This window comes from Sorex fumeus, unplaced genomic scaffold (assembly GCF_029834395.1).
Source record: "Sorex fumeus unplaced genomic scaffold, SorFum_2.1 ptg000044l, whole genome shotgun sequence".
NCBI lineage: Eukaryota > Metazoa > Chordata > Mammalia > Eulipotyphla > Soricidae > Sorex > Sorex fumeus.
This window is the reverse complement of record NW_026606101.1, coordinates 65,205,342-65,233,055: the sequence shown is the minus strand read 5'-3', so window position 1 is coordinate 65,233,055 and position 27,714 is coordinate 65,205,342. Positions and strand designations below refer to the sequence as shown.

Below are 27,714 nucleotides of genomic sequence, written 5' to 3'. Positions count from 1 at the left end.
GCAGACTGCAGACCACAGGGAGGGTTTGAGCTCTACCATGTGCCTGGTATCAGGGTAAGATGGATGCAGGCATTCGTTCACACATGACTGAAGGGTTTCTGGATCCGTTCAATGAACAGAATGCAGCACTTCAGATACCCCACTGGGCATGCAGGACAAGTGTCTGTAAGATGGACACAGGGCACACACTCCCAGAGGTGACAGTTGCTCATGGAGCTGATTTGCAGGGAAAACATGGAGGGGACACCTCACTATCCCACCCTCCTCCTTGCCAGGGACACAGAGTGACACCGCTAGAGTGTCCTATTATAATGAGCTGCCACAGTCTCGCCTGGGCACTGAGCAGGGAAAGAAGTACACTGGAGTCTGACTCCAACAACCCCATTTTTATTTCACAAATCAGGCATTGGGGTGACCCATTTATGACAGAGCAAAATGAACAGATAGAACTCAGGGTCCTATGGGGCTCTGTCTTCATCCTCTTAGCAATATAAAGTGGGCTTGTCTCAGCTACCGGGGGCTGGGGAGGGAAGGCTCTCCCAAGTAGTGCTCAGGGCACCTGGAGGTCACTCCCAGTGATACTCAACCAACAGGACTAGAAGCTCAATGCTCAGCCCAGCAATGTGAAGCTGCCTGTTCCTAGCAGTGCCGGGGATCCCCAAGGCCACCCTCGAGGTGCTCAGGAGGCATATATGGTACCAGGGAGTGAATTGGGGGTTCATACATGCAGGGCCTGCACCACTATCCCTGAGCCATCTCCCCAGGTCTCAAGCTCAGATTCTTCCCACGATTGATGACATCATTGGCTCAGGACCAGGAGCAGGGAGGGTTTCTGCAGTGACCCAGCAGCTGAGACCAGCCCAGGAGAAGCCCCAATTGGCTTGTCAATGGACAGCCAAGATCGCATGAACACTGCTCGGGAGCGCAAGTGTCCTCAGCAAGTGTCCTCAGCAACACCAGATAACATTGCTGTAGGGCAACAGTGGGCTTGCAACAGAATCTTTGGGGACTGAGCTTTGGTGCCTCGGCAGGTTGTCACACCGAGAGCCCCAGGTATGGGCTTCCCCACTCAAGGGGAATTTTCTGGGCCACTGGCACCAAGTCAGGGCTGTGAACTGGAACCTGAGCTCCCCAGTGCCGGGACTCTGCTCTACACCTGTGTTCCTGGTGCATGGAGCATGTTTACACGCCGAAGACCTTGGTAAATATTTGTCAGGGAAGTCCAAGCTCTGCGAGGCTCTGAAATCAGAACCAATGAGCCAGTCCCAGGGAAGCCAGTCACAAAGTCTGTGCTGGAGAAATAAACACATTATCCCAGGGGAAGGGCTGGGAGCTAACCAGTCACCACCTCCGCCTCCTTGTGTTGGGCTCTGCTCGATGCTGAGTGCCCAGGTTAGCTGGGGGTTCCTCTGGGGTTCCCCTCACTGTCCTTCTTCCCAGGAGGAAATCAGGGCTCCCTTGAGTCTTCTCTCTAGTCACCTCAGATGAGGAAGGCACCTGCCGAGCTGGCTTGAGCTGGGGGAGTCAACTGGCCACCTGGGGCCTAGCAGGCTAGACTCTGGCCTAGGAGGCTGACCAAACACTAATGGTGTGGCTCGTGTATGAGGACCATATGGAAAAGCAAACTCTTAGCAAGTTTCTTTGTGCCTCGTGTGTGTTGGCCCTTCCTCCTGAAGCTCTTGTACCCTGAGGAGACATCTTCATAGTTAGCCAGGTAGTAAAGAACCCGAGGTTGCCAAGAGGCCAATAGGTCTTTATGAGTTGAGACTTGGTGCTACCTGCTTGACTCAGCAAGTAAAACACCACTTCCTACAAATGGCTGGCACCTTCTGGAGGCCAGACAGAAGCCCCTTCTGAATGTCAGAGAGCTCAAGGAACAATATAAACAGTCCTTTTAGAATTAACAGTGAGAGAAAAGCAATAAAATGAACTCCGAAATTGAATTAAGAACAGTGAAAATTTCATTTACTCAAGTTTGTACTTAACTTTTCTTTATTAACTTCAGGGAAAGTTTTCTTTAAAGTCGTTCCAGTCTTTTTAAAGTTCTGACTCAATCTTTTCTCTGCTCCGGAGCAAATTTTGCCTGCTAATTTCCAATGAGACCTCAGTCCTTAAAAATGAACTAATTTCAGCATATGGATCTTAGCTCTCTAAATTTTTACAGGCAGCACTGTAATATTGTTTTAATATTTAATTTTGAGATTTACATAATATCTTTCCTCCAAAGAGCTCAATATATTGCAATATCATAAAATTCCTTTTCATATTCAAAGATTATTCTTTATGCATGCAAATACTATATTTAACCAAGGAATAATGCAAATTAGGTGATGTATTCAGAGGAATTGGGGGGCTAGGTAATTCTTTTGTGGGAAAAGTAGTGCCTCTAAGTGACTTTAATTGTGTAGGAACTTCAAAAATGCCTTAAAATGGACAAATTATAGGGGTGCTTGACTATTAAGACAAGTAGTGTAGTATTTTTTAAACAAATGAAGTAATGGATTGTGTCGATGCTGTGAGTCTGGCGAATCTGTTAGCATTCCTCATGCAATTGGCCCAGCAGGCCACACATGAACTGAGTATAATATAAATGTCAAATAGAAATACTGCTGATGGCATCCTGAAAGTCAGGGCTAAAGGGTTGTTTTTCCAAATATAGACTGAAGAAAGACAGACAAGCTCCCCGGAGCAGTTCATGCCACTCGCAGGAGACATCAGGGTCTGTGGCAGGGGTATGCCCTGACCCCACCACTGCCTGCATCTTCACCTTAGTGGGACACAGGTTTTGTTCTGGTCTTTCTTGGGGCTACCCTCTCCTGGAATAATGGATATCGCAGTATCTGCCACTTATCTGATCCAAATGGCATTGGTCCCAGACAAAGAGGCCAGGTTGTTTGGAAGGAAACCTTCTGAAAGAACATACTCAGCATGCGATGTGTCGTTAGTAATGATTAGAGTCTCCCTGCCTCTTGCATGGATCCTAAGGTGAGTTTTCATTGGCCATCTTGTCACAACAGCATTAGGAAGAAATGTCTTTGCTTCCATTGCACAACAGGGAAGAAGAGACAATGGTCATCCAATAGACTTACAGGAACGAGTCACCTGAGGGATCCACAACAGGGCACACCCTGTGTAACTTCATCAGGGTGAGCTAAGAGGTCAGGAAAGAAATTGGGGTGTTCAGTCTTAGGCCTCAGAACTCAGAATGACCCTCAAATCCAGAGGCTGCAGAGCACAGCCAAGACACCAAATGTAGAACTGGATGTTTCTGCCTCTCCAATTGCTTTACAATACTCTAAATGGCTTTCAACAACTCAACTCTAGACATTCAGCTTATAAGACCTGGTGACACCTGGAGTGGTACCATGTGCTGCCCCCAATCCCTCCCCACCCCAGCCTGTGGTCCCCACCATTCCCTTCCCCATCCCGGGTACCTCCCGTCTGCCCAGCTTTGCTCCTCTCCATCACCTGCCGGACCTCATGAGCTGCTGGGTTTGTTCTCTCGGCCTTAAATAGCCCCAGATTCACTAACTTTACTTTATCTTGTTACTAGTTGATTTTAGAGCTGTGCTGGTCCGCTGGGTGTTATTTCGTTTTTCCCAAGCTTTCCTCTGAGGTCCCCGGCCCCAAGTCCAACATTCTGAATCTAGTTAGCAGAAAAGGGCAGTAAAGTTTGTCACTCACTTTAATGCTCAGTGACAGCCAGATGATCTGGCCATCAGTCTGAATCTGGGGCCAGGTGCCAGAGAGTGACTGCAAGAGTTAGTGGCAATAACAGCCTCTCTGCAGATCTCTTGGCCACTGGAAAAGAGAGAGTTCTGGTCTATTTTAAACTCCAGGCAGCTGTATTCAGTGCAAGCCTGAATCCCTGAGGACCTCACGTGAATCGGAGCCTGCATAATTCATGACCAACCTGGGCCAAAGATGATGGACATTTTTCTGACAGTTAAAGTGGCCCAGCTATATGGCAATGGCTTAGAGAGATCTTACGACTTACACAGCTCACCATAATGTGATTTTTGATCAGTTGGAGGATAGAATGGCTACAAACTTGAATTTGAAACCCCCAAACATCCTTTGCTGCTGTGAGGAGCTGAGTAAATTTCTAAAGCTGATGTGGTTTCTTCAACTATCTGACCTCCTCCTCGCCCCCCACTCCTCTTTGCAAAAATTTTGGTTGGGGTAATGCCCATTGGAGGAGCTCAAAAACAGTGATTCTCTGCTACTGCTGCTGGACTGGGAGGACCCTATGCCCAGGTGGTCCAAGATCCTGGGTGGTAGTGAATATATGCATGGCTGGGGGCCACTCAGGACATGCATTTTCTGAATCTCAGCACTGAAGATTCAAGATAATACCTCTAGTCCCGCTTGCCCCGAAGGAGAGAACTGTATCTACTGTGGGTCTCATGTACCAAAATACGATTCCAGACCTTCCCCCTCAGTCACCTTCCAGGGGAAAAGCATCAGGGTCTAGAGAAGATTTGGGATGACCCTCTCGGATGGTTAAGACCAACTCTAACCCTTTCACTGAATGCCAGAGTCAGCTACAATGAACCATCTGTCCCCACGGGGCTCCTGAGAGCAGCAGATGTGGTATTCATGTGGCTCCAGAAAGAAGAAGGTGATAGTCCTGTATTTGCTGTAGGATCTGTGTACAAACTCATATACAATCCACAGCTCCTGAACAAAGGTGGGCCAGCCCAGACCAGGGTTGTTGTGCACCCAGAATCTAGTTGGATATTTCAGAGCCACAAGTTCAAAATCATTTGGCAGCCAAATTGTCTAAATCTTCCTCTTCTGTGACCCTTACAGACCCTCACAGGGTCTCTCCTGTGATCACTGTCAGTCTCCAATTCAGCTGGGAACACATACACCAACCTCATCACAATCCAGAGCCTTCCACATCCAGTGTCAGAGAAGCAGTGGGAAGGTACCTGGGGAGGGGACACTGAGGTCACCTCTCCTTAGCAGGGTAGAATTGACTGCTTGTAATCACCTTGACTGTTTGCTGATTATGAAAGGAAGCCCAGAGGGACTGTCCACCAAGGGAGGCAGGAAACAGGAATACAGAACCCAGGAGGGACTTCCTGCTGGTCACTCTCTAATCCTATATACTCCTGACTCTCGAAAAAGGAAAAAACTGAGACCCTGGTCACAGGGGGACAACAAGGATGAAAGGAACCCATGCATTTCAAAATGCTTCATAAATCTAAAAGAAATACTGACATGAGGGGTTGCATGATAATAACTTCTCATCTGTCCTCACTCAGGACCCACTTAACCACTCCCAGAGAAGGAATAGACTCCACTGCATGCTCATTCACCATCTTGGTGAGCAAATCAGGATGGCTCTGAGCCAATTATTTACTATGGTTCAGAGCCATAGTAAGTAGCTACCTTTACCTATCATGGCTCAAAGATCAGCACCACAGTGAGCAGAGACCCCATACCCACCCAGGGCTGACATCATGCCTGAGGTCAGGAAAAAGAGATAGGCCAGGTAGAGGAAAAACCCAAGGGTGTCCTAGGAGGGGGTGAAATATCCCTCACCTTATTGATGAGACCTTGGTAGATCTGCCCAATCCCACAATGGGTCTGAGCCATTAGCATCTTCAAGACACCCATGGATTCCTGTAATCTGGGGAGCTTCTGTGCATGTTTAAAAGCTGTTCCTATAGAGGTAGAGGCTCTAATTTATCTTTCAAAGTTCTCATATAAAAAAATTATTAGAGGGTTGAAGATAACTTAATTCCCATATGGATTCACAAAAGCAGTGCTGTAACTTCATGCTCCCAGGAGCCCCACAGCCCTCAGAGTAGAAAACATGGGTTACCACGGTATCTGTTTCCCATTATTATAAAGAAATGGTGGCACTGTTCTCTCCAAACAAACTTTCTGACACCCAGACTTGCCAAAGAAAAATCAGATCGGCAGGTAGGAACGAGGCTGGAACCACAAAGACAGGGCAGAGGAAGGCTGATTGGGGCAGAAAAAGGGCATGAGCACTGTGTTCTTGGAGCAGCAAGTGGTGGAGGCTCAAAATGACTATCTCAGAGTCTAGGAGTCTGGGGTCCCTCACAGGAGCCTGAAGGCTCAGCCCCACCACAGACCTCCAAGGTGCATCTAGCAAGACAAGCAGATGGGCAGGTTCGGGAATAGCAAGGCAGGAATAGGGAGGGGCAGGAATGAAAGCAACCCCGTCTAAGTGGCAGGTTTGTTCGCACATGCTTAGAGAGAGAGAAAAGATATCCAAGCCCAGCCCAACATGCCAGCCTGGCAGGATGACTATTCCCAGAAGCTGGGACACTTAAATATTTCAGCCAGTTTTCTGCCTGCAACTCTCCAAGGGAAATACTGCTAACAAAGGCTGCCCATGTTACATTGATCAACATAATACAGAAAGTCTCATTCCCCTCTCCATGGCTCCAACAGACTGTCACAACCTTCGTCTCTGTGGCGCTGGGGCTGTGGTCACCAGCTGGAGGCTTCTCCACTTCTACTCTCATTTTCTCACCACGCACATGTGCACATAAACACGTGACCACACACTTACATACAAACATGCACACATGAACACACACACGCTCACAGCCACAACACAGCCATCTGGACAGCCACGCTCGCCGACGACACTTTTTTTTTCTGCTCAGTTCTGACAGCTTAAACCCAAGAATCATCTGCCACCAAAGATGCCTGCTATGAAAAGAGGCAGAATGTGCCTGAGGACGGGGAGGAGGAGTCGAGGAGGATGGAGAGAGACAGAGGAGGCCAGAGAGGAAGCCCCACGGAGGGAGACCAAAGGGAGATGCCAGGCTCCTCCATCTCGCTCACAAGCCATCTTTATAGGATGGGCTGATGGAGAAAATTCTTGAACTCTAAATATGATCATTGGCTCACTGCTCCCCTCCTCTCTGCAGGCACCATCCCCTCCTGGGCTGTGCTCTCTGCTGCTCTGTACCTCCCTCAGAGCAACCGCCTGTGTCCAGCTTACGATGCTGTGGCTGCACCATCTTGCGGCTTTGCACAGCAGGTCCGAGTCCCTCAAATTCTCCAGTTAATGAGTCTCCTGAGAGGAACAATGATGTCCTAGGGTCACTGTGGCTCTCACAGTTCCTCCTCCACAGCTAGATGCTAAGGAACTGTCTCTTCCTAACGAGTGAATAAATAAACCACTGAGTGAGTGCATGAATGGATGGGCTAAATGGACATAAAAAAAGAAAGGAGTTATTGTAAGAAGTGTGAAAAAGTAATAAAGAGAAAAGGTCAAAAGAGTAAGAGAAATAAGGGGAAGAGAGAGCAACGTGTTCTGATCTGTACATGCCACAGGAACGAGCTAGCTCCTAGGAGTGACTCTCTGCAGTCACTAGAACAGGGAAGGGACCACCAAGTAAAGGGTGCTGGAGGGACCTCTCGGGATGGGAGAGGCCTGCTGAAAGTAGACTATAGACCAAACATGATGGCCACTTAATACCTGTATTGCAAACCATAACACCTGAAAGGAGATAGAGTAAAGGAGAATGTGCCTGTCACAGAGGCAGGGGGAGGGTTGGGGGGATGGGGTGGAGAATGGGCATTGATGGAGGGATGGGTACTCGATCATTGTATGACTGAAATATAAGCATGAAAGTGTGTAAGTCTGTAACTGTATCTCACAGTGATTCATTGAAAATTTTAATAAATAAATAAGTGAAAAATAAAATAAAAATAAAGTCTGCCACAGAGACAGGGGGGATGGGGGGGATGGGGTGGGAGGGATATTATCCATGGTGGTGGAAAATGGGCACTGGTGGAGGGATGGGTATCTGATCATTGTATAATTGAAACCAAAGCACAAAAAATTGTAAATTTACAACTGTAAAAAAAAATAAAATAAAATAAAGGGAAAAAAATAAATAAATAAAAAATAAAGTCTATTTGGCTACAGGAGAGCCAGGGAGCATAAATTTCTAGCAGCAAGTATGATGCAACATTCTCAGGTGCCCGAAAATATCTGTGCCCCATTCTAGAATGAGTCTGAACAAGTAGTTAGGTGTATTAAAGGAAAAAAAAAAAAGAACAGGGCAGCATTCATCTGAGCAGGCTAGAGAGAAGACTGCACTCAAATTACACAGGTTTAATTGAAAACTAATCTATGAAGGCAAGACTGACTTTATCACATGACGTCTGAGAAGTTTCTTTCATTGGGCTTTCTATTAAAGCAGCTCTTGTGTTTCTAAGCTCACAGTGTTCCCACCCTGCCATCCATCTAGCTGTCCATCCACCCAACCATCCATCTGCCTATCCATCCATCTTTCCAAGGCAATATGTTGACCCCAGGTGAATCCACAGTACTGGTTTCTACCCCGGCCTGGACATACAGCTTTGCTTTTGTGCTGAACACAAGAAAATCCCTCAGACTCAAGATCACTGTCAGAGGTGAATCACCATTCACCATGTCTGCTTCTCGGTGACAAATATCCTATTGCCTGCCACCTGCACAAGTGGGAAGAAGCAGCGGCCAAAGCAGTAGGAGGGGTGTGCCCACTGCTTGGTGCCTGCCGAGGTGGCCAGAAGGCCAGCCATACAGATAGGGCAGCAAAGACGCCGCCAGACTTACCGGCTTGGTTCGTGGTGATGTTCACAGAGACATGTTGTGGCGGGAAGGGACTCTTGCTGGAGACCCCATTGACAGCCTGGATGTCGAAGGTGTAGGGGGTGTGGGCCCACAGGCTGCTGATGGACACGCGGCACTCAGTCAGGCCCAGCTGCCTGGGCACAAACTCCACATTGTCGTCACAGCGGGAGCAGCTCCTACGGTCTGCCCGGCACTTTTTACAGATGATATTGTAGGTCACGTCGTCCCGCCCCCCTGTCTCCCGAGGAGGGTGCCACTCCAGAATGATGGAAGTTTCGTTGACAATAGATATGACGTTGCGGGGACCTGAGGGCACACCTGTAGGAGATAAAGAAGGGCCTGGTAAGGCTGCGCAGAGGCTCCTGGGTCTACCTTTGGTCCAGCCCTACTCCTGTCCCATATCTGCATCTTCCCCCCACCCTCAACTCTCACCCCAAATTCCCATGTTCCAACCTTTCCTGAGAAGAAATGGAGGCAGCAGATCTAATCTTTCCCCAAATTCCCCTCCATAGTTTCCACTGGGGTTCTCCCTCAATCTTGTATGCCAAGGAGGAAGCGGATGCAGGCTCTTGACCTGGCTCCAGAATTTTGTTCTCAAGACCAAGCTGTGACCTCCAGTCAGCCTCGCCATAAAGTATATGGACTCCATTGGACACTTACTGGATTCCTCACCTCTTCCATTATTCCTTGTAGAACTCAAGGGTTGGGTGTTCCATCTAAAGTCCTAATATTTCCTGGCATCCTTAAAAAATATGTAATTTTCTGTTTGGGTAGTATTTATGTGATAGAGAGCTGTTTCTTTATAGGAAAGTCTGATAGGACACCTATGTAGGTAAATATTCACACTACATAGCTTTGATGCTCAAAGACAAGAAGCAAAGTTGGGTGCAGCCACTATTATTGACCCAATGTTATTAAAAGAGCATTGTACAGGCATGTTCCAGACACTATGTTAGCCTCATATGCATGTACTTACTATCTCTCCCAAGAACCCAACAAGGAATATGTAATTATTAGTTCTCTTGTACAAAAAAGGAAAAGTTGTGAATAGGAACTGGCTCTTGATGGTGCTAGCTGTAAGGACTGAACCATGATACATTTATACCAGCCTGATTCTAAAGCTCACCATCTTAGCTATGAGCACTATGTTGCTGGCTAGTGAATCCAACTCTATTTTCCTAAGGGAAAAGTTGTGTCCAAGCTGACTTTACACTGACGTGGTCATCCAAATGCTGGTGGTTAGATCTGTTTGTGGATAACAGGAGATTTGTACAGGCTCTTATACAAGCGCACTGGAACTGAAAGAGGGAAGCCTCTCCCCTCTAGGCAAGCTCTTGTTTGTGGTTTTGTTCATGTTCTGGCAAAGGTTGAGATGCCTGGTAGAAAGCCTAGTACCTAGCAGGAGGGCCAAATGTTGTCAGATTAACAGCCACAGTGCTGGGCATTTCGAGATTAACTTGGGAGAATCTCCTGCCACAGAACAGGAGAGGTCTCAGCTTAAGGTCCCAAAGCTAAGCTTTGCATATGTCCTCAGTGTCTAACTGATGGAAATGAACCCTACCCAAAAGTCCCCCTTCTAAACAGTGGGTCCCCAAAAGCAGCAGCCACCAAAGCACAGCATTCGGAGCTCATGCACGTGACTGTCACCAGCTGAACAGGAACATGTGTAAAGTGGCTCATGCAAGAGACAGGAATCAAATGCCAACGCACAAAATGAGGGAATAACAACGAGGTCGGAGGGCACCAGGGAAGGATTCTGTGTTGAATCAGTCAATAGCCAGCAGCCAGAGCAGAAAGCAAATATTAAGCTGGATTCTATTATTACATGAAAGAAGAATCAGTATGAGAGCATCTAATGCCCATTAGGCCTGAGAAAAACTCCACTCTCACGCAGGGTGATAGGGCAGGAGCCAGAAGCATTTTTACCTGAGTCTTTCGAAGACTGTTCCAGAAGTCCCCGCCCATCTGCCCTTGGAGAAACAGCCTAAACAGCCTCTGCTGGTCACACCAGCACCCACCTAGTCATAGGCGAGTGGGTGTTTCCGCCCTAGGTGGGCTGGGCTGGGCCGGGCGGTCTCCCCTGGCTCAGTTCTTCATTAATGTGCAGTCTGGTCAGTGCTGTCTGGCTTCTGCCTGTTTGCTCAGACTGATGAGACTCAGCCCACTTGCTCCCACTGGTCAACACCACTCCTGCATGTCTCATTTTCACAGCGACAGCCTGACCTCAGCCACAGGCCACTGTTTCTCATACTCAGAATGAATCTAACCACACGGGGCCCTTTCGCAGCTAAGGCCAGGGTAAAGCCTTCAGCCTCGCTATTTTTCTGCACTCTGGGCTCACTTAGAGGTTCATGTGCAGAACTGCCATGGGTCTGGAGGTGTCCTGGAGAGTGACCTCCCACCATGTCTCCCTCAGTGACCTCCTTCCTTTTGTCATTTAACTTGAGCTGCTCTCATGACTCCACCTTCTCCATATAAACTGAACGATTTTGTTGCCCACACCACTCACCACTCCTTGGTATTTGTGTGCATCGTACACGCTGCTTTGCTCTCTTGGGCCAAGCTTTGTAGAAGTGGAGTCACACATGTCCTGGCTGTGGTGCTCACCCTCTCTCCCTGCATGGATATCTTTTGCTTCTCTAACAGGCCTGCTTCTCTTTGTGCTACTTTATGGTTCCAGAGAACACAATCCAGTCCGAATGCTCTGGGTTTCTTGTGTTGTCACCAGCCAGCCCTTAGGAGTCACATCTTCTGTGACCTTGTCCCACACACTATGTCAGCTCTATCTCTCTGTCCTTTGACAATAATCTTCCTCTCAATGTCCTTGGTTCTATGGCTGACATAGAACCAATGAAGTCACCAACCTGGCCTTGTATCCCTCCCTTTCATTCTCTTCAGACAGAGTGTAAGTTCTAGAACATAAGAGATTAAAGCATTTATCTGTTCAAACTCCAGTTTTCCAAAAATTTCTCCTCCTTTTGAGTGCCCACGTAGTTATGAAGCTGTTCCTCTCTAGTCATCAGTGGGCAGTCAAGGGATTGTCTGCACACACTAAGCTCTCTCTACACTGGCCTCGACACAATACTCTCCCCTCTGCTGGAATTCTTTCCCTCTCTCTTCTTGACAAGTTTTTGCTCATCCTTCAAGACCTATCCCTATTCTACTAACAGCCCCCACCACGTCCACCCCCTCTCAGCATCCACAGCCCATTTCTAGTCTGCTTCCCAGATTCCATATTGGCATTGTGATGTTCTTTTCTGCCTGGATGTCGGCTTAGCATAGTGGAAATCATCCACTTATGCAAGCTGCCCTGGGGTAGATTTGACCTGGCACAAAGCAGTGGAGCAGTGACTTCCTATCTTGCAACTCTGAGAAGTAGAAGTTTTGGGGAGATGAAGAGCTGGTTTGTGAATACGATCCCATCCCTCTTAAGTGGTGTCTCTGGTAGCTGGTCCCTGTCTACCCATGTTCTTCCCACTACAAAAATTCTTCAGAGAAGTGCTCATGTTGATCTAGAAACAACCTTCTTAGGAAGATACCACTGCCCTTTCCCACCTATTGGTGCTTTGTAAGCATACATGGGTACCTATCAGGGGAGAGGCGGTTGAGTCAGGAGTTGCAGAATTCCGGATCCTTCCATCTGATGCACGAGCAAATACATTAGAGTGACCCTCTCTGAAGAGTGAAGTAGAAAGGCAGGAGAGTAGGAAGGAGCCGTGAGTGTTCCTCCTGCCCTCCTTACTGACCTGCAATCTTGGGGCCCAGCACAGAGTCTGGGCTCACAGGCTCTGTGTGAGGAGGCAGCCCACACGCAGCTCACACACAATGGGGATTCACTAGTTCATGTCTTTACCAAACACTCTCACTTGGGCCAGCACAGGGAAGACAAGCAAAGGCATGACAGACAGGTCGGATGAGTGCAGAGCTTCTCTTCTGGGAAGAGAAAAATGACAGGAAGGTGGCAATATGAACTGAGATTGCTTCAGAGAAGACCCTGTGGCCCAAGACCAGAGTGAGAGTATAGTGAGTAGGACACATGGCCGACCCACATTTGATTCCTTCAAGCCCTGCCATGAGTTATCCCTGAGTGCATAGCCAGGAGTAAGTCCTGAGTACCACCGAGGATGGCCCCCAAACAAAAAAACAAACAAAATAAACAGTAGCATAAACTGCAAAAACAGGGGCTAGAGTGATAGCACAGTGGGTAGGGCATTTGCCTTACACGCGGCCAACATGAGTTTGATTCCTAGCATCCCACATGGTCCCCCAAGTACTGGCAGGAGTAATTTCTGAGTGCAAAGCCAGGAATAACCCCTGTGCATCGCCAGGTGACCCAAAAAGCCAGAAACAAACAAACAAACAAAAACCCTGCAAAATCACCCAGGCTCAGATTATCTTCCAACAGGTCTCCTGTCAGAAACTTTCCCCATGGGGCTTGGTCCAGGCCAGATAAGTGGGGAACAGAATCTGAGCTGCTAAAACCATGCTGGTCTCAGGTATCTGTGCCATCATCCTGAGGACTACAGTGAGTTTGGTCTCAAAACTCCTTCCCAGAGGAAGGTACAAAGACTACTGCCCTATGCAGCACTGACAGTGTCTGAACTTGGCCAGGGCTCCTAAAAACATTCCTAAGGAGGAGCCCATCAAAACACCCAAACTTATTCCCTGGAACAAGAAGTTGAGAAGGTGGATAAAGGGAAAAGAAAACTCCACCATCCCCATTGACCAAAACCCCAGAAAAGCATGGCAGGGCCCAGAGCCAAGTTCTCCTTGTCTCCTTGTCTCCTGCTCTTGTTCTACTTAATTTCATGTTAACAGGCATTTTGGAGACTACAGACTACAGAGGAAAACATCCTGTTAAAGGAATTGGGAGACTCAGATCTTGGAAAGGGTAGAAGATTTGCTGAGCTGTGATTCCCGTTTGGGCAGGAAGGGCACAGTGCATTCTGAAGGATGTGAAGAGGACTCTGGGGGTCTCTGGGGCATGCTGGGGGGCTGGCTCAGCCTGTGTGTCTAGCACCAGAGACTTCAAGGGTCAAATAGAAAATATCCTGTGAAAGTCAAATGATGGTCCAAATGTTGTCATATGGAAATAGAATCTCCCACTTCTCCACAAGATGTGGGCCAGTCAGGGTGGGTGAGAGAGAGTGGGTGAGCACATTTGTATTCATTAAGCTGTAAATAAGAAAACTCCTTAGTAATTCAGTGGGAAATTTGGTGAAGACAGGTAAGGCTCCAAAGCCACTTTCTTTATCAGGAACCTTAATGAGGCCAACCTCCTTGATCCAGAATTTAAGTATGAGTCTCAAATTGTGCCATTTAGGTAGCTTCTGCTATGTCTTGATGCACCCAAGAGGTGTATACTGGAACCCCACCTTCCAGGGAGAGAGCTAAGAGACAGTCATTCCAGTGACGCAAAGCCCTCCTGGGAAGTCCCCATGATGGCACTGATTTTCAGAGACATGGGTCCTCACCACTGTGTGCACAACCTTATAAAGAATCTAACAGGAGCAAAACAGCTTTCCCCTGGACAAATTAACATGTATCTGAGAACACATGATTTTTTTTAGAATCTCTGAGTAGTTCATAATCCCCTAAAATCAATCAACTAGAGATAGTAAGTTTAAAATATCTCAGACAAATGAAAACCTTGAAAAGGTCAACTTCTCAGCCTTGATTTTCTCATCTCAAAAATTGGTTGTTTAAGGACTTTATGAGATGAGTGTGCAGTTTCACTGTGTGGCTACCAGACACTGTAACTCCATAAGTGCCAGCTACTGTCACTGTAAGTTTTGTTTCAACTGGTCTTCCTGGAATCCTGGCCCACTCATCTAATAAGACTGATCTAATTCAGCCACTCTGCTTAAGCAGAGACTCTATCCAGCTCTGTGAGGGACACTGGGGAAATTCTAATGACTGGAGATTATGGCCCATGATATGGGGGAACTAAGGTATTTGTTAGTGAGGTAAGACCCCACCCCACCCATGGAATAGTAGGAGTTGTGGAAACATGCAGATTTAGATAAAAGCAAGTGATGTGGACAGAAACAATTATAGAGTATAAGTAAAGGACAAGGCTGGAGCGATAGCACAGCGGGTAGGGCGTTCGCCTTACAAGCGGCCAACATGGCCGACCCAAGTTCGATTCCTCCGCCCCTTTCAGAGAGCCCGGCAAGCTACTGAGAGTATTCGATATGCCAAACACAGTAACAACAAAGTCTCCAATGGAGACGTTACTGGGCCCACTCGAGCAAATCGACGATCAACGGGAGGGCCTTTACCTTGCCTTTTACCTTTAAGTAAAGGACAATAGAGAACAGAGCAATCAGACAAAGATGGTGCCTGCGGGTTTCTGAACAGAGACTGGAGCTGTATTGGAGAGAAGCATCCCAGAGGTTGTCCGTCCCAGTATCCACTCTCTAGACCACTTACCCACTATAAGAACACTCAGGGAAGGCTAGAACTTAGTGTTGGACATGAGCCTGTCTTTAAGATGGACCCAGCTCATTTTTACATCCTGTTCTGACCTCTATGCACCCCTGAACATCTAATTCCTGGTCTCCCAGGATGAGACAGCTTTGATATGGTGTATAGTATAGCTTGTTCTGCCTTTTCCTGTCCCATATCATTTGCAAACTGTGTCCATGGCTCTACCTTCTTCTAGAAGATAGAAGCAAGAAAAAATTATGGAGCCAGGAAGGACACTGTTACCTGAGACTCGTAAATATTAAGAGTCAAGAGAATGCAAAGGAATAATGTTCTCATGGCTGAGGAGTCAAGATAGTTGTTTGGGAAATTATAGCACAATTCAGTTGGACTGAAGAATAAGAGGTGGTTACATTGGCACACATCAAAAAGAACAAGTACAACCAGTGCTGGCATAAATGCAGGGAGAAAGGGACTCTTATTCATTGTTGGTGGGAATACTGACTGGTCTAGCCTTTTTAGAAAAAAATATGGACATTTCTCAAAATTCTAGAAACTGAGCACTTCCTTATGACCCAGCAATAGCACTTCTAGGAATATATCCTGGGGGGCCAAAACACACAGCAGAAATGCCATTAGCACTTACTTCTATGTTCATTACAGCACTGTTCACAATAGCCAGAATCTGGAAACAACCCAAGTGCCCAAGAACAGACAACTGATTAAAGAAACTATGGTACATCTGCACAATGGAATGCTATACAGTTGTTAGGAAAAAGTTATGAAATTTGCTTATAAATGTGTGTAGATAGAGAGTATCATGCTGAGTGAAATGAGTCAGAAAGAGAGGGACAAACTTAGAATAATTGCACTCATTTGTGAGATCAAAAAGAAAAAAATAGTATGAGACTAATACCCAAGACAGTAGAAACAAGGTCCAGGAGGATTAGTCCATGGTTGGAAACCTGTCTCAAGTGCAGAGGAGAAGAGAGTTGGGATAGAGAAGGGATCACTATGACAATGATGGTTGGAAGTGATTGTTCTGGATGGGAGATGCAAGCTGAAAGTGGATAAAGGCCAAACTTAATAGACTCTCATTATTTGTACTGCATACCATAAAGCCCCAAAATATAAAAATAAAGAAGAAAAGTGCTTGCCATAGAGTCAGGCTAGGTGGTGGGGTAGTGGGAAGGATACTGGGGACATCAGTGGTGGAAAATATACACTGGTGGAGGGATGGGTATTGAAACATTGTTTGATTGAAACCCAATCATGAGCAACTTTCTAACTATATATCTCATGGTGATTCAATACAAAAAATGTGGTTACAGAGACCAGAAAATGACAGCCAGATAGGGAGTGTGGTCTGAAGACCAGGAAGCGTGGCCCAGGATTGGATATCAATAATAATTGTTCCTTCAGGATATCTCTTTACCCACTGTACACCATGATACGTAAGAGAACCATCATCTGAGTGAATTCTGAAGAAAAGGAAAAAGTGATTGATACCTTACAAAAATAGGAGCAGGAGATGAAGTTGACTTGGGAATGGGAACTGTGCAGGTGGAGAGAGATTATGCAGCAACATGTGCCTGGAACCAAATTAATCTTCTGGAGAGTAACATAAGTCTAAGGGGGGCAGTTTTCAGTGCCATGAGGTAGTAGCATTGCCAAATGAACACAAAGAGTCATGTTAAGGTGTGTTTTTTTATTTGGAAACTATCTCAAAACAAAATACTCTTATTCTCTATAGTTGCCATGTATAGCTCCAACACACCCATATTTGAGCCTTGAATCTCTCTTTCACCATTCTCACACTTGATATAGAATTCCCTGGCAGAGACTAGACAAGAACAACCATTGACCAATAGAAAGGCTTGTGTGTGTGTCTGGTTGATTCAGAACCTTGGAGAGGACCTTTCTCATCTGCCACCTCTCACCCTGGTAAGTGGCAGAATCTTCACAAAGGTTGGCAGTGGGGCAGCTTCTGAGGATCCTAAGAAGAGTGCCAATTACCACCACAAGCAACAGGGCTGGTGGAAGCAGGCACTGTCTGTTCTCATCATTCAAGAGGACCTTATTAGGGCCAGAGATACTATAGCAGGTATGTTGCTTGCCTTGCAATTGGCCAACCCAGGTTCAATCTCCAGCAGCACATATGGTCCCCAGAGCACTGCCAGGAGTGATGCCTGAGCACAGAGCCAGGTTGGGGAGAGCAGACCAAGGGTGCCTACAGATAGTTAGCAATGAATGCCAGAAATTTAGTTGATGCCAGTACCAGGAACGCTGTTGTAAAAACTTAGATGAAAAGAGGCATCTGAGGCGAGGCATTTGGTCATATTACTGAAAGGATGTTCTTAGGGTGTTTCCTAATATCCTAAGGAAAAGATTCCCTCATTTACGTAGGAGGGAGACACAGTGACTTCTCACACTGGTGAGTAGCAGAATCATGACCATAATACAAGTTTGATGGGGTCCGCCACAGCTTGCCCCGAATGCTCTTGCCCCCAGATGGGGCACCTAAGGGTGGAAAGAACAGGGTAGATACAGTTCAGCCTGGTGTTGGGCAGGGCCACCTTCTCCCCACAGCAGGGAGCTCTTGTCCCTGAGCCAGTTTGGTCTTTCCTCTGTAGAAATGATGAGGACGGTGGTTCCAGACCTCACTGAGCAAGTCTGCACGTGTTGCTCATTAGGGCCTCAGAGACACTAGGCCAACACTCAGGTAATCCTGCTGATCACAATAGCCAGTGATAAGGGGTAACCGGTCAAAACAAGGAGAGACCCTGCTGGGAAGGATTTGGGCAGCCTCAAAGAAGGGAGTGTGACACAACTCTCCAAACCAGTGTTCGTGGAAAGTCCTCACTCCTCCTGCTTCAGTGGAGCTAATTGTCAGGAAGAAAGAGGTGGGATGCTACTTTCGGGCAAAAGAAATAACCCCTCCATCATGACCTGGACTTCGAGATTTCTCCAGAGCTGCGGAAGCCTTGGAGGTTCTGGAAGCCCATGAAGCAGTACATCTAGGCAGAAATCTGCCTGCATCCAGTCCCCACCATGGCCTCATATGCGAGATGGGACAGAAGATTCCACCTTGTTTGTGACCCAAGGCCAGGCCGAAGAGAAGGGTACTTTGTCACCTCCCTCTTCAAATTCCTACATGTTGCAAGCCATAGAGAGTTGCTAGGTCAGATCCTCTTGCTGATAGGCCTTGAAGCTCTCCCCTAGTCGTGATGGGCCTCAAAGGCCTCCTAAGAGGTGGGTTGTGCTAGGCTCATAGAGAGAAAGCCATGAGAGTGCAAGCCTTGCCCAGCGAGACATGAGCAGCTCACTGACCCTTTCTAATTCCCCATATGCTTCCTGGGATCTTTCTGTGCGCTAAACCCTGATGAAAGGGGATGTGAGCTCACCCCAGGAATCTGTAGGGAAGTGGGTGCTGGCACAAGTCTTAAACCATTAACTGATGAGACTGGAGGGGTGTGTCTCTGGGCTGGAGAAGGCTGGGCACTGAGCCAAGGGAAACTGCTGGGGACGCAGATGGCAGACCGTGCCTGAGGCATTCATCAGGCCTTCGCCTGTTTTCGTGCTTATAGGTCTAATTCCCCAGGAGTCTGTGCTCATCTCTCACCTTCCTGAGGAGGAGTGACCAGGTGTATGCCTGAACAAGGAATAAAAGATATTGTGAACAATTTCCTTTCTGGCTGGTCCACACGGAGAAAAGGGCACCTGGGCACTCTGAAACCAGAAGAACATTCACCTACTTTGGGATTCTGAGACCTCAGAATTGCTCTATGACCTGTGTGTGTAGGGCTCCTGCTCCAGCTGGGCAGGTGGCACATGCCCAGGCTCTGCTCATGGCATCCTGACTTGGGCAGTCTTGAGGGAAGGATACCCCATGCAGGCATGCTGCCAATGAATCCACACAACAGGCCATAGCCAGCAAGGAGTTCACAGTCACCAGAGGCAAAGAACTTTGGGACATTCTTCAGTCTTTGGCACAACAGCATGACAGCCCCTACTTGGGAAGAGCCTCCCACGGGGCAAGCCTGTCTGACCAGACACTTCTAATAAGAGAATTGCAGACCCTAAACCATCCCCCCCCACATGTTTGATTGAGTGAGCCCTGATATGGTCTAGAATCGGGCATTTTCTTTCTGGCTGGTCCACATGTGGAGAAGAATCTAGAATAATATAACATTGATCTTGAGATGTGGATGGCAACCACTATGTCAAGGTCCAGCAGGGATAAGAATCATACACAGCATGGAAGATACCCAAGTGAAGTGTCTTTGTTCCACAAGAACTCCCCACCCATATGCACTGTGCATTCTTCAGTGCCAGCCCTGACTGGTCCTGTGACAGGCAGAGAACGGTGACTAGTGGCAGCCTGGATGAAGCCTCAAGGTTGTTTCATTAACCATTTACTTCCTGCAGTCCCCTGAGAGACATAGGTGCCCCTGGGGGGGGGGGGGGGGAAGTGGTCCTGAACCTATATTGTCCCTCAGAAATTATTGAGTCTCCTCCCTGAAAGGCAGGATTTGTTTCCCAGTTGTTGTAATTCGAGACTGTGTATCAGAATAGCATCAAGATAACAGCTGGAAAGAGACTGTGGGTTAAATATTCATGGATTATTCATTCCGTTTTCCTTGGGAATACACAGAAGAGTCTTCCAGACTGTCTCATGCAATTTTGAAAGAGACATGTGCTGTTCCTCTCCAGGTATGCAGAAAAGGCCCAAAACAGTGATTCAAGGTCATAGGAAGAAAAATGGAAATAAAACATATTGAGTGTAATTCCCAGACAAATGCAGGCCATCAAAATCAAATCCTGATCCAAACATTTCATTGATACCCACATTCTCCAAATGAGAAGAACCCTGGAGGTCATAGCACATCCCTGGTGACAAATGTGTCCACTTTCCCAACAAGCTTGGCCAACCTCTGATTTCCTTCATGATGGGAAAGTCATTATCCTCCCATAGATTCTACCCCCAACCCCTTTAAAATGCCTAGGATTAACTGCCCCACAAATGCCTTTGGCAAACGGATACAGCAACATGACTGAAGGGGGCAGAAGAAGCCAGACCCCAGGATGGGGGCATTGCCTATCTCCCCCAGCTATCCCTCTCATGCCGTGAGATCCCCCTCTAAACACATGCCCAGCTATTACAAGGTTAGAAATTGGGAAGAAGGGAGAGGAGACATCTGACAATGAGTAATAGAGACAGGGTTTGACACTTGTCCATCAGTACTGAAAGTAGTATCTTAAATACTATTAAGTTACCAGAATCAGAACAGCTCAGAGCTGGGGGCAGAATGGACAAAAAAAAATCAATGGGAAGGAATATAGAAAAGCATATGCTTGAATTAAGTATACAGTGAGAGAAGTATCTCACTAAATATGGGCAATTCAGGTAGAGCTAATGGGATATTGTATCTGGTATCATACATAAGAATGCCAACAGCACCTTCTATATGAAAGTCATGTTAAAATTCAGACAGAGGTTAAATTCTATATAAAAGAAAATATGGGTGCTTTTAATGTAGTAATATGGAAAAGATGTTCATAAACCTTCCCTCCGAAAATAGGTTACAGAGCCCCCAAACCAGAAAGACAGAAAGAGTCAGGTTTGAATTTAAATAATTTAAAGATAACAATGGGACAGAAAAGGTGCTCACAGTGAAAAATAATGAGTAGATGGCTAAGGGTAGGATGTCACATATAATTAATGGGCATGGTGAAATCAATTTTTTAAAAAATAGAAAAATGTGAGCATTATAAACAGACAATTCCCAGAAGACAAAATAAATTGGTCAATAAACATCTGAAAAATACACACTCATTTACAATCAGGAAAAATACAAATCTAGTTGACTAGGAGGTCATCAGTCAACAGGTAAAAACAGGAAGTCTTGATAATGCCCTGTTGAATGGAGAAGCAGCTGCAAGCTCCTGGGAGCAAGGGTTATTGGTTGAGTCCATTGAGAAAATGTTTTGATAATACAAACTGGGTTTCCTGAGTGTATGTGCCCAGAAACCCAGAAGTTCTATTGCCAGGTGAATTTCTTCCACAAATACAAATATTTGTGCCCCTGAGGTCTGTCTGAGCATATTCTTGAAGAACTGATTATATTAGTGAAGCACTGTCTTCACTAATGGGACAGGTGGGGGAACTGGCTGGTGACTCTGTCCCATCCACTCCTCGCCAACTTGGGTCCAAGAAGACTTGCCTATATATCACGTGAACTCTAGCCTTTACTATCTTGGATGGGCGGGGAATTGGGGAGCACCAGCATGAGTTGGTGCCAGTCCACCACAGAGACTATTGCCCTTCCCCAGAGTGCAACCTGACCACAGAATCCAGACCCAGCATCAGTAGAGACAAGCTCACTGATGTGTGCAGTGGGGCTGCCCGCTGAGGCCCCCTGAACCTTGGTTCTCTCATCTGTTCTTTTGCGGGAAGTATCCGGAGCCCCCATTATCTTCTTCAAGATGGAGAGACTTCATGTCAGGGTTTTAGCCCAGACATGTAGTTAGACCCTAACCAGGCTTAGTGATGTGGTGGGACCCACTATTGACCCACCCAGCCAAAGTAATAGAGCTGAAGGGAATTCAGGAAGCCTGTCTCTTGGGAAAAGTAACAACTAGAAGGGTACAAGAGGTTGGTATGAGCAAACATAATGGAGGTCTTGAAAGTGGAGAACCCCCTGGCTAAGGTCTAGGAGAGAGCTCCAGCCCACATTTCACTGTGACTAAATTGATTAAGAATCTATGCAGAGTGTCCCAGAGGAAAAAGGAGTGTAAATGAGAACCAGGGGCATCTCCCAGAGACCTGTGAGGCAAGAGGGAATGAGCAAGATGGTCCACAGGGATGACAGTTCATAGATCACTCTGTGATTGGGGAGGGAGCCTTGGGGGATGACAATTTGGAGCCCACTGTGAATAACTTTCCAGGAGCTTTGTTCTGAGGGCCCTTCCTTGCCCACCTCTATTCTGTTATTGTGGATTATAGCATTTAGAAGTAACTCATGACTTACTTCTTCAGCCTTACTCGGACCCCAAAGAAAGACAACTGGCCAGAAAAAGGACATGACATACATCAACTCTCATGTGCAATAAGGAAATATTGTGCAATGATGAAATAATATACAACAACACAATGCGCAGTTTTGGGAAAAGAGGTTCTGAGAGATTAAGGAGCACTCACAAGGACACACTGTAAGAGTGGGGTACAGCCAAGTGTCACTTTCTGATCTACCTGATTCCAATAGCAGGGTTCTGGCCACATGAAAGGCCATGCAGGAGGGGGTGGAAATCAGAACAGCATGTCCAAGAGTTCCCTAGCACAGTACACAGAGTGCCTATGTCCACAGACCTGTACCAGGGCAAGCTATTCAGAGGTATATAGTAAGGCACCCACTTTCCTTAACAAAGCAAGATGTTGGCAGAGGAGAGAAGATAGAAAGTCACTTGATTCTGACTACCTTCTGCGAGAGGAGATTGGAGAAAGGGAGACTGAAGACGATGGGCTATAGCTGCCTCCAGCTTCCAGCCCCTACCAGAGGCCAGGGAGTGAAGCCCCTCATCTGGCATCAGAACCCTGGTCTGGGACCAACCATGGAGCAGCAGTCTTGACACAAAGGAACCCAAAGGCACCAGGCAGACAGCTTTGTTCTTTACCTCAAAATAGACATGCAAGTAGACTCAGTGAGTACATTCTGCCCCAGTCCCCTCCTGATTCTGAAACCTCCCAGTTAAACCAGGGCTCTGTGAGCCTCGGGGAATGAGAAGAACCAGCATGTGTCTAAGTAGATGTCTAAGTAGGAGCCGGGCCAAATGACATGGTTTCTTTCTCAAAAAGTTTGTGAGCCTGCAGAGAAAAAGAGTATGGAGAGCACTCCTAGATTTCAACAATGGAAACTGGAAAAAAGAACTCGGCTCTGTGAGTACCAAAGGAGAAAATGTGAGCTGAACAGCAGTCGTCAGGCCTTGAGCTTAGCTGATTGGAAAATAACATTAAAGTGGGGCGGCCCCAGCTCCAGAAACAAACAGTAAGAAGATAAAAATCATCCATTTCCTATTTGGCATCCTCGTCACTAAACTCTACTCTCCGTGGCATTATTGCGTGTAGCATCCCTGCTAACACGGCCCTGCAGATAGCAATACTGACCCATTTTTATGGATGAGAAAGCTGAGACTCAGTTAACCCTTCACTTGCTTCCTGTTGCACAACCGGCAAGTGGCAGGAAAATCTAAAGCCAGGCACAGATACCAGAGCCTTTCCAGCTAACAATCATGCTGCAACTTATTTCAAAGACTGCTGGGATCGCTATTCTAAATGACTTAGCTTTGTAAGAGTGCTGGGCCTAAATATACAAGGCTCATTTATTGAGGTTTTTTGTTTGTTTGTTTGTTTGTTTGTTTGGGGGGTCACACCCAGAAGTGTTCAGGGCTTACTCCTGCTACTCTGCTCAAGGATTACTCCTGGTGATCCAAAGCAGATTATCTGTGGTGCCAGGAATCCAACCTAGGTTGACTGCATGCAAGGCAAAATGCCCTACTCACTGTACTCTTTCTCCAGCCTCATGGGACCCATTTCTTAGTTGTAAATGCAGGGAAAAAGGAGGGAATGAGTGGCAGAAAGGAGTACCAGGACTTAGACCTGCTGTTATCACCCTGTGGTCCTGGCCAGAGCAGCCTCCTTAGACCCTAGCATTCAACTGACCAGCCCAATTGGTTGAGTATAACCACCTGAACATCACTCCCCCACCCCCACAAAAGAAAGGAAAATAAAAATGGATAGGCAACAAAAACAATGGGGAATTGGAAGTTCAGTGCCACCAAGGCAGGTAGGAGCTCCCAGGGCCGGCTGCAGCCTATGAGAGCAGTCAACAGTCCTGAGGACCCAGGCTCAGCAGATGCATCACATGTCCACTGAACCCTGCTCTGGGAGCAGAGCCTTGTGTCTGAGAGTTTTATTGATAATGGGAAAGATTCTGGAAAGGTCAACCAGAACAGCAGAGATATGAATGTCCTGTGCTTTGGGGAATGGCAAACGCAGCCGATGCTTAACCTAGTTGGTGATTAAAGGATGAGGCAGTTGTGCCACAAGGACCACGAGCCTGCAGAACATGGTCCTTTGTGCTGCGCCCAGCCAGCATGAACAGGACACACACACACAGACACACACACAAACACACACACACACAGATCATGCAGTGGGTACCTAGCAGTGGACCGGAGCACACTGCAAAATCTCAGATCCTCAGTGGAAAACCAGAGTGGAAGGCTCAGGGCTGATGGAGAAACCGGGCTGATGTGGAGGAGGGTGGGTATAATCCCCTGAGGACTGCACCACCTGGGCACTGTCTGAGGGGCACAGTCCACTAAGCACTTCCCAGGAGGCAGAGCCTCAGCAGAGGGGATGCAGGTATGCAGGATTTTAGTTTGAAGGGCACCCGTGCTCCTCCTGAGTGCTAGCCACTCCTGAGGGCCAGACCTCTGTGGAAAGAAACCAGCAGAGGTTCTCGAAGTGTGAAGGCGCATTCATGCTCATAGTGGCTGAGCCTTGCTGTGACAGCAGTGATGGTTATGAACATCTGGCCACTTCGGTCACCCCCCCTGAGTCCACACACAGATGGATATACCATGAGACAGACTCAGGGAAGCAGCTTAACCTCTGACACAGCTGATCTCTATCCCTTATCTCTAGCTCGCCACAAGGGAGACACAAGGCAACCTCCTCTCCCAATCATAAATAACAGATATATTTCATGGACAACACACATCCGCCATCATCCTAGAGCCCAGCATCATGGGCCCTCCACGACAGATGTCCTGTGAGTCTTTCAAGCCCTGCCGGATGCTGGGAGTAGCACTGTGAATGAAGCATTTTCATCTGCTAAAGCCAAAGAGCAGGGGCCCAGCAGAGACTGACTTTGGGAAAGGGTTTAAGATCATCCACAAAGTATGGACAAGAGGGGAAGTGGTTGCAAATGGACCCCTGTCCACTTATGCCTGCCCCTCGGGGTGTGCCTGTCACCACAGAGTCCCCTGTCCTCCCAGCCAAAGTGGGCTCCTTGAGTGGTGGTCCTGAAGCTTCTTCCTGGCCTACTTACTGCTGGGGGCCAGGGGACAGGCAGCTGGAAGGAAGGTGTGACCACACCATTTCTATCACTTTCTTACCCAACTCTGCCCCAAAGCGATGAAGCATGCTCCCCACCTGTCACCTGTCACCATCGCTCCCTCAGCCCCTTCCCTGGGTCCCCTCCAGTCAGGGGGTGCTCTCTGACCCTGCTCCTTCTCCCCTATCACGGCAGCATCTGTGATTAGATGCAGAACATGGTCCTGTATCTAATGCAGAACATTCCCGCCACCTGAGAAGGATATAAAATGGAAATGGAGCAGGGGTACTGCTCTGGGAAGCAGCCAGACCCCCTCCAAACACTCAGACTCAGAAGCACACTCCCATCCCCCTTGTGCCCACTCCACCCCTGCCAGGGTCGCCCCCTCCTGCACAGGATATGCCCGGACTCCCGCGGGCGGGAATGCACCGGGTGGCCCCTCTCTATGGGAGTGTAGATCAGAGGACACAAAAAGCCAACCAAATTCTCAAGCAAGCTGCTCCTCACGCCTTGGTGTATTTCAGAGTCTTCCAGAGGGCTTCTAAAATGCAGCCCTGTCAGCAGAGTTTCTCATGCAGCAGGGCAGGAAAGAGAATCTGCATTTCTCACAGTTCTCAGGGGAGCCAGAGGCTGCCTCTTGGAGTCTGCACGAGAAACCAGCGCTGGAAGGAAACTGCAGCCCCTGCTGCAGGAGCCATGCCGTGGAAGGAGGAGCGTGGGTTGCCACCTGTCCAGACCTCTTTCTGTGTCCCAAACGCTGGCCTGCATGTGGTCATAAGAGGAAGGGCAGCCTCTGAGGATGAAACACGAGCTAAAAGGGAGAAATGTGTGTGCAGAGGTGGGGAGGAAGACTGGATTCTTCCTCTGAAGGAAGCAGATGCAGGAGGGAGAGGACCAGCAAATCCCCATCACTGCCTCCAACACGGGCCTTGCCACCCTTGGAGCCCCCGGTTCCAACTCTCGGAGCATGTACAAAGTCATATGTGAGCTTTGGTGAGTGTAAGGTCATGTGTGGGTGAGACTGTACATAAGAGGTCACATGTGTGTATAAGGTCTCAGTGTCTGTGAGGTCATATGTGTGTGAAGTTAAGTGTTGGAAGAGATTGTGTGTGTGTGTGTGTGTGTGTGTGTACAAGGTTACGTGTGTGAGATCCATGTGTTTGTGTGGTCTCAGTGTGTGGTTTCTGATGTGTGTATATGTGTGTGTCTGTGTATGTAGTCTCAGTATGTGGTCTCTGGTGTGTGTGTATGTAGTATCAGTGTGTGGTTTCTATTGTGTGTGTGTGGTTTCAGTATATATGTGTGTGTGTGTGGTTTCTGGTGTGTGTGCGCACAATTATGGTTCCAGTGTGTGGTCTCTAGTGTGTGTGTGTGTGTGTGTGTGTGTTTGTCGTCTCAGTGTGTGGTTTATGGTGTGTGTGTGTGTGTGTGTGTGTAGTTCCAGTGTGTGGCCTCTGGTGTGTGTGTGTGTGATCTCAACATGTAGTTTCTGGTGTGTGTGTGTGTGTGTGTGTGTGTGTGTGTGTGTGGTCTCTGGTCTGTGTGTGTATATGTATGTGGTTTCAGTGTGTGGTCTCTGTGTATATGTGCGTATTTGGTTCTAGTGTGTGGTCTTCTCTGGTGTGTGTGTATGTGTGGTTCCAGTGTGTGGCCTCTGGTATGTGTGTGTATGTGGATCCAGTGTGTGGCTTCTGGTGTGTGTGTGTGTGTGTGTGTGTGTGTGTGGTTCCAGTGCTTGGTCTCTGGTGTATGTGTGATCTCAGTATGTGGTTTCTGGTGTGTGTGTGTGTGTGTGTGTGTGTGTGGTTCCAGTGCTTGGTCTCTGGTGTGTGTGTGGTCTCAGTGTGTGGTTTCTGGGGTGTGTGTGTGTGTGTGTGTGTGTGTGTGTGTGTATGTGGTCTCTGGTCTGTGCGTGTGTGTTTGGTTCCAGTGTGTGGTCTCTGGTGTGTGTGTGGTCTGTGTGTGGACCTAGTCACCAATACCTCCTCCCTCTCCATCATGCCCAATTCTGCTGAGGAGAAGCTCCTGCTCAGACAGATTGTCACGCATGTGGAGGGTATAAAGGGATGTCACACCCTCGGGTCAGCCCCACAGTTGCTGCCTTGTCACTCAGTTTTCTGCTTCTCTGGGTGAATCAGGAGGGCACCCAGGATTCCGGGTGAACTTCAGACAACCTCTCATGGGGTTGCTTCGTGGAAGTCTAGGGTGCACCTGCCTCTGGAGCCCCTTCTACTCCATTTCCAGACACAGGACCACAGAGAAACCCCCACGTTAGAGGAAGTCAAGAAACCAGACACGTAGGAGCTTGTCTCTGGATCTTTCTGTCCAAGTATCTCCCATGTGGGTGACTGAGAAAGGGCTTCTGTGGTCAAAAATGTAACAAGGTAATTATTTTTACACCAATCCTTCTGCATAATTTTCCACAGACAGCAATTTTATAAGGCATAATTTTCTATTTTCACCTGCTTCATAAATTCCTCCTTTCCATCTCATCCCTCTGTAATAGCGATTATTTAAAACTGAAGAAGAGCAGCTGGGGGCTGGGTTTCATGCCAC

At 47.6% G+C, this 27,714-nt stretch overlaps 1 protein-coding gene across 2 annotated transcripts in view; it reads right to left on the bottom strand.

Moving 5' to 3' along the window:
- EPHB1 (EPH receptor B1) overlaps positions 1 to 27,714 on the bottom strand; it is a 397,511-nt gene that overhangs the window by 106,120 nt on the left and 263,677 nt on the right. For both annotated transcript variants that reach the window (XM_056121704.1, XM_056121703.1), the window contains one exon: positions 8,597 to 8,932. In XM_056121704.1, the coding sequence (XP_055977679.1) occupies positions 8,597 to 8,932 (336 nt within the window). The remainder of the gene's footprint in view (positions 1 to 8,596; positions 8,933 to 27,714) is intronic.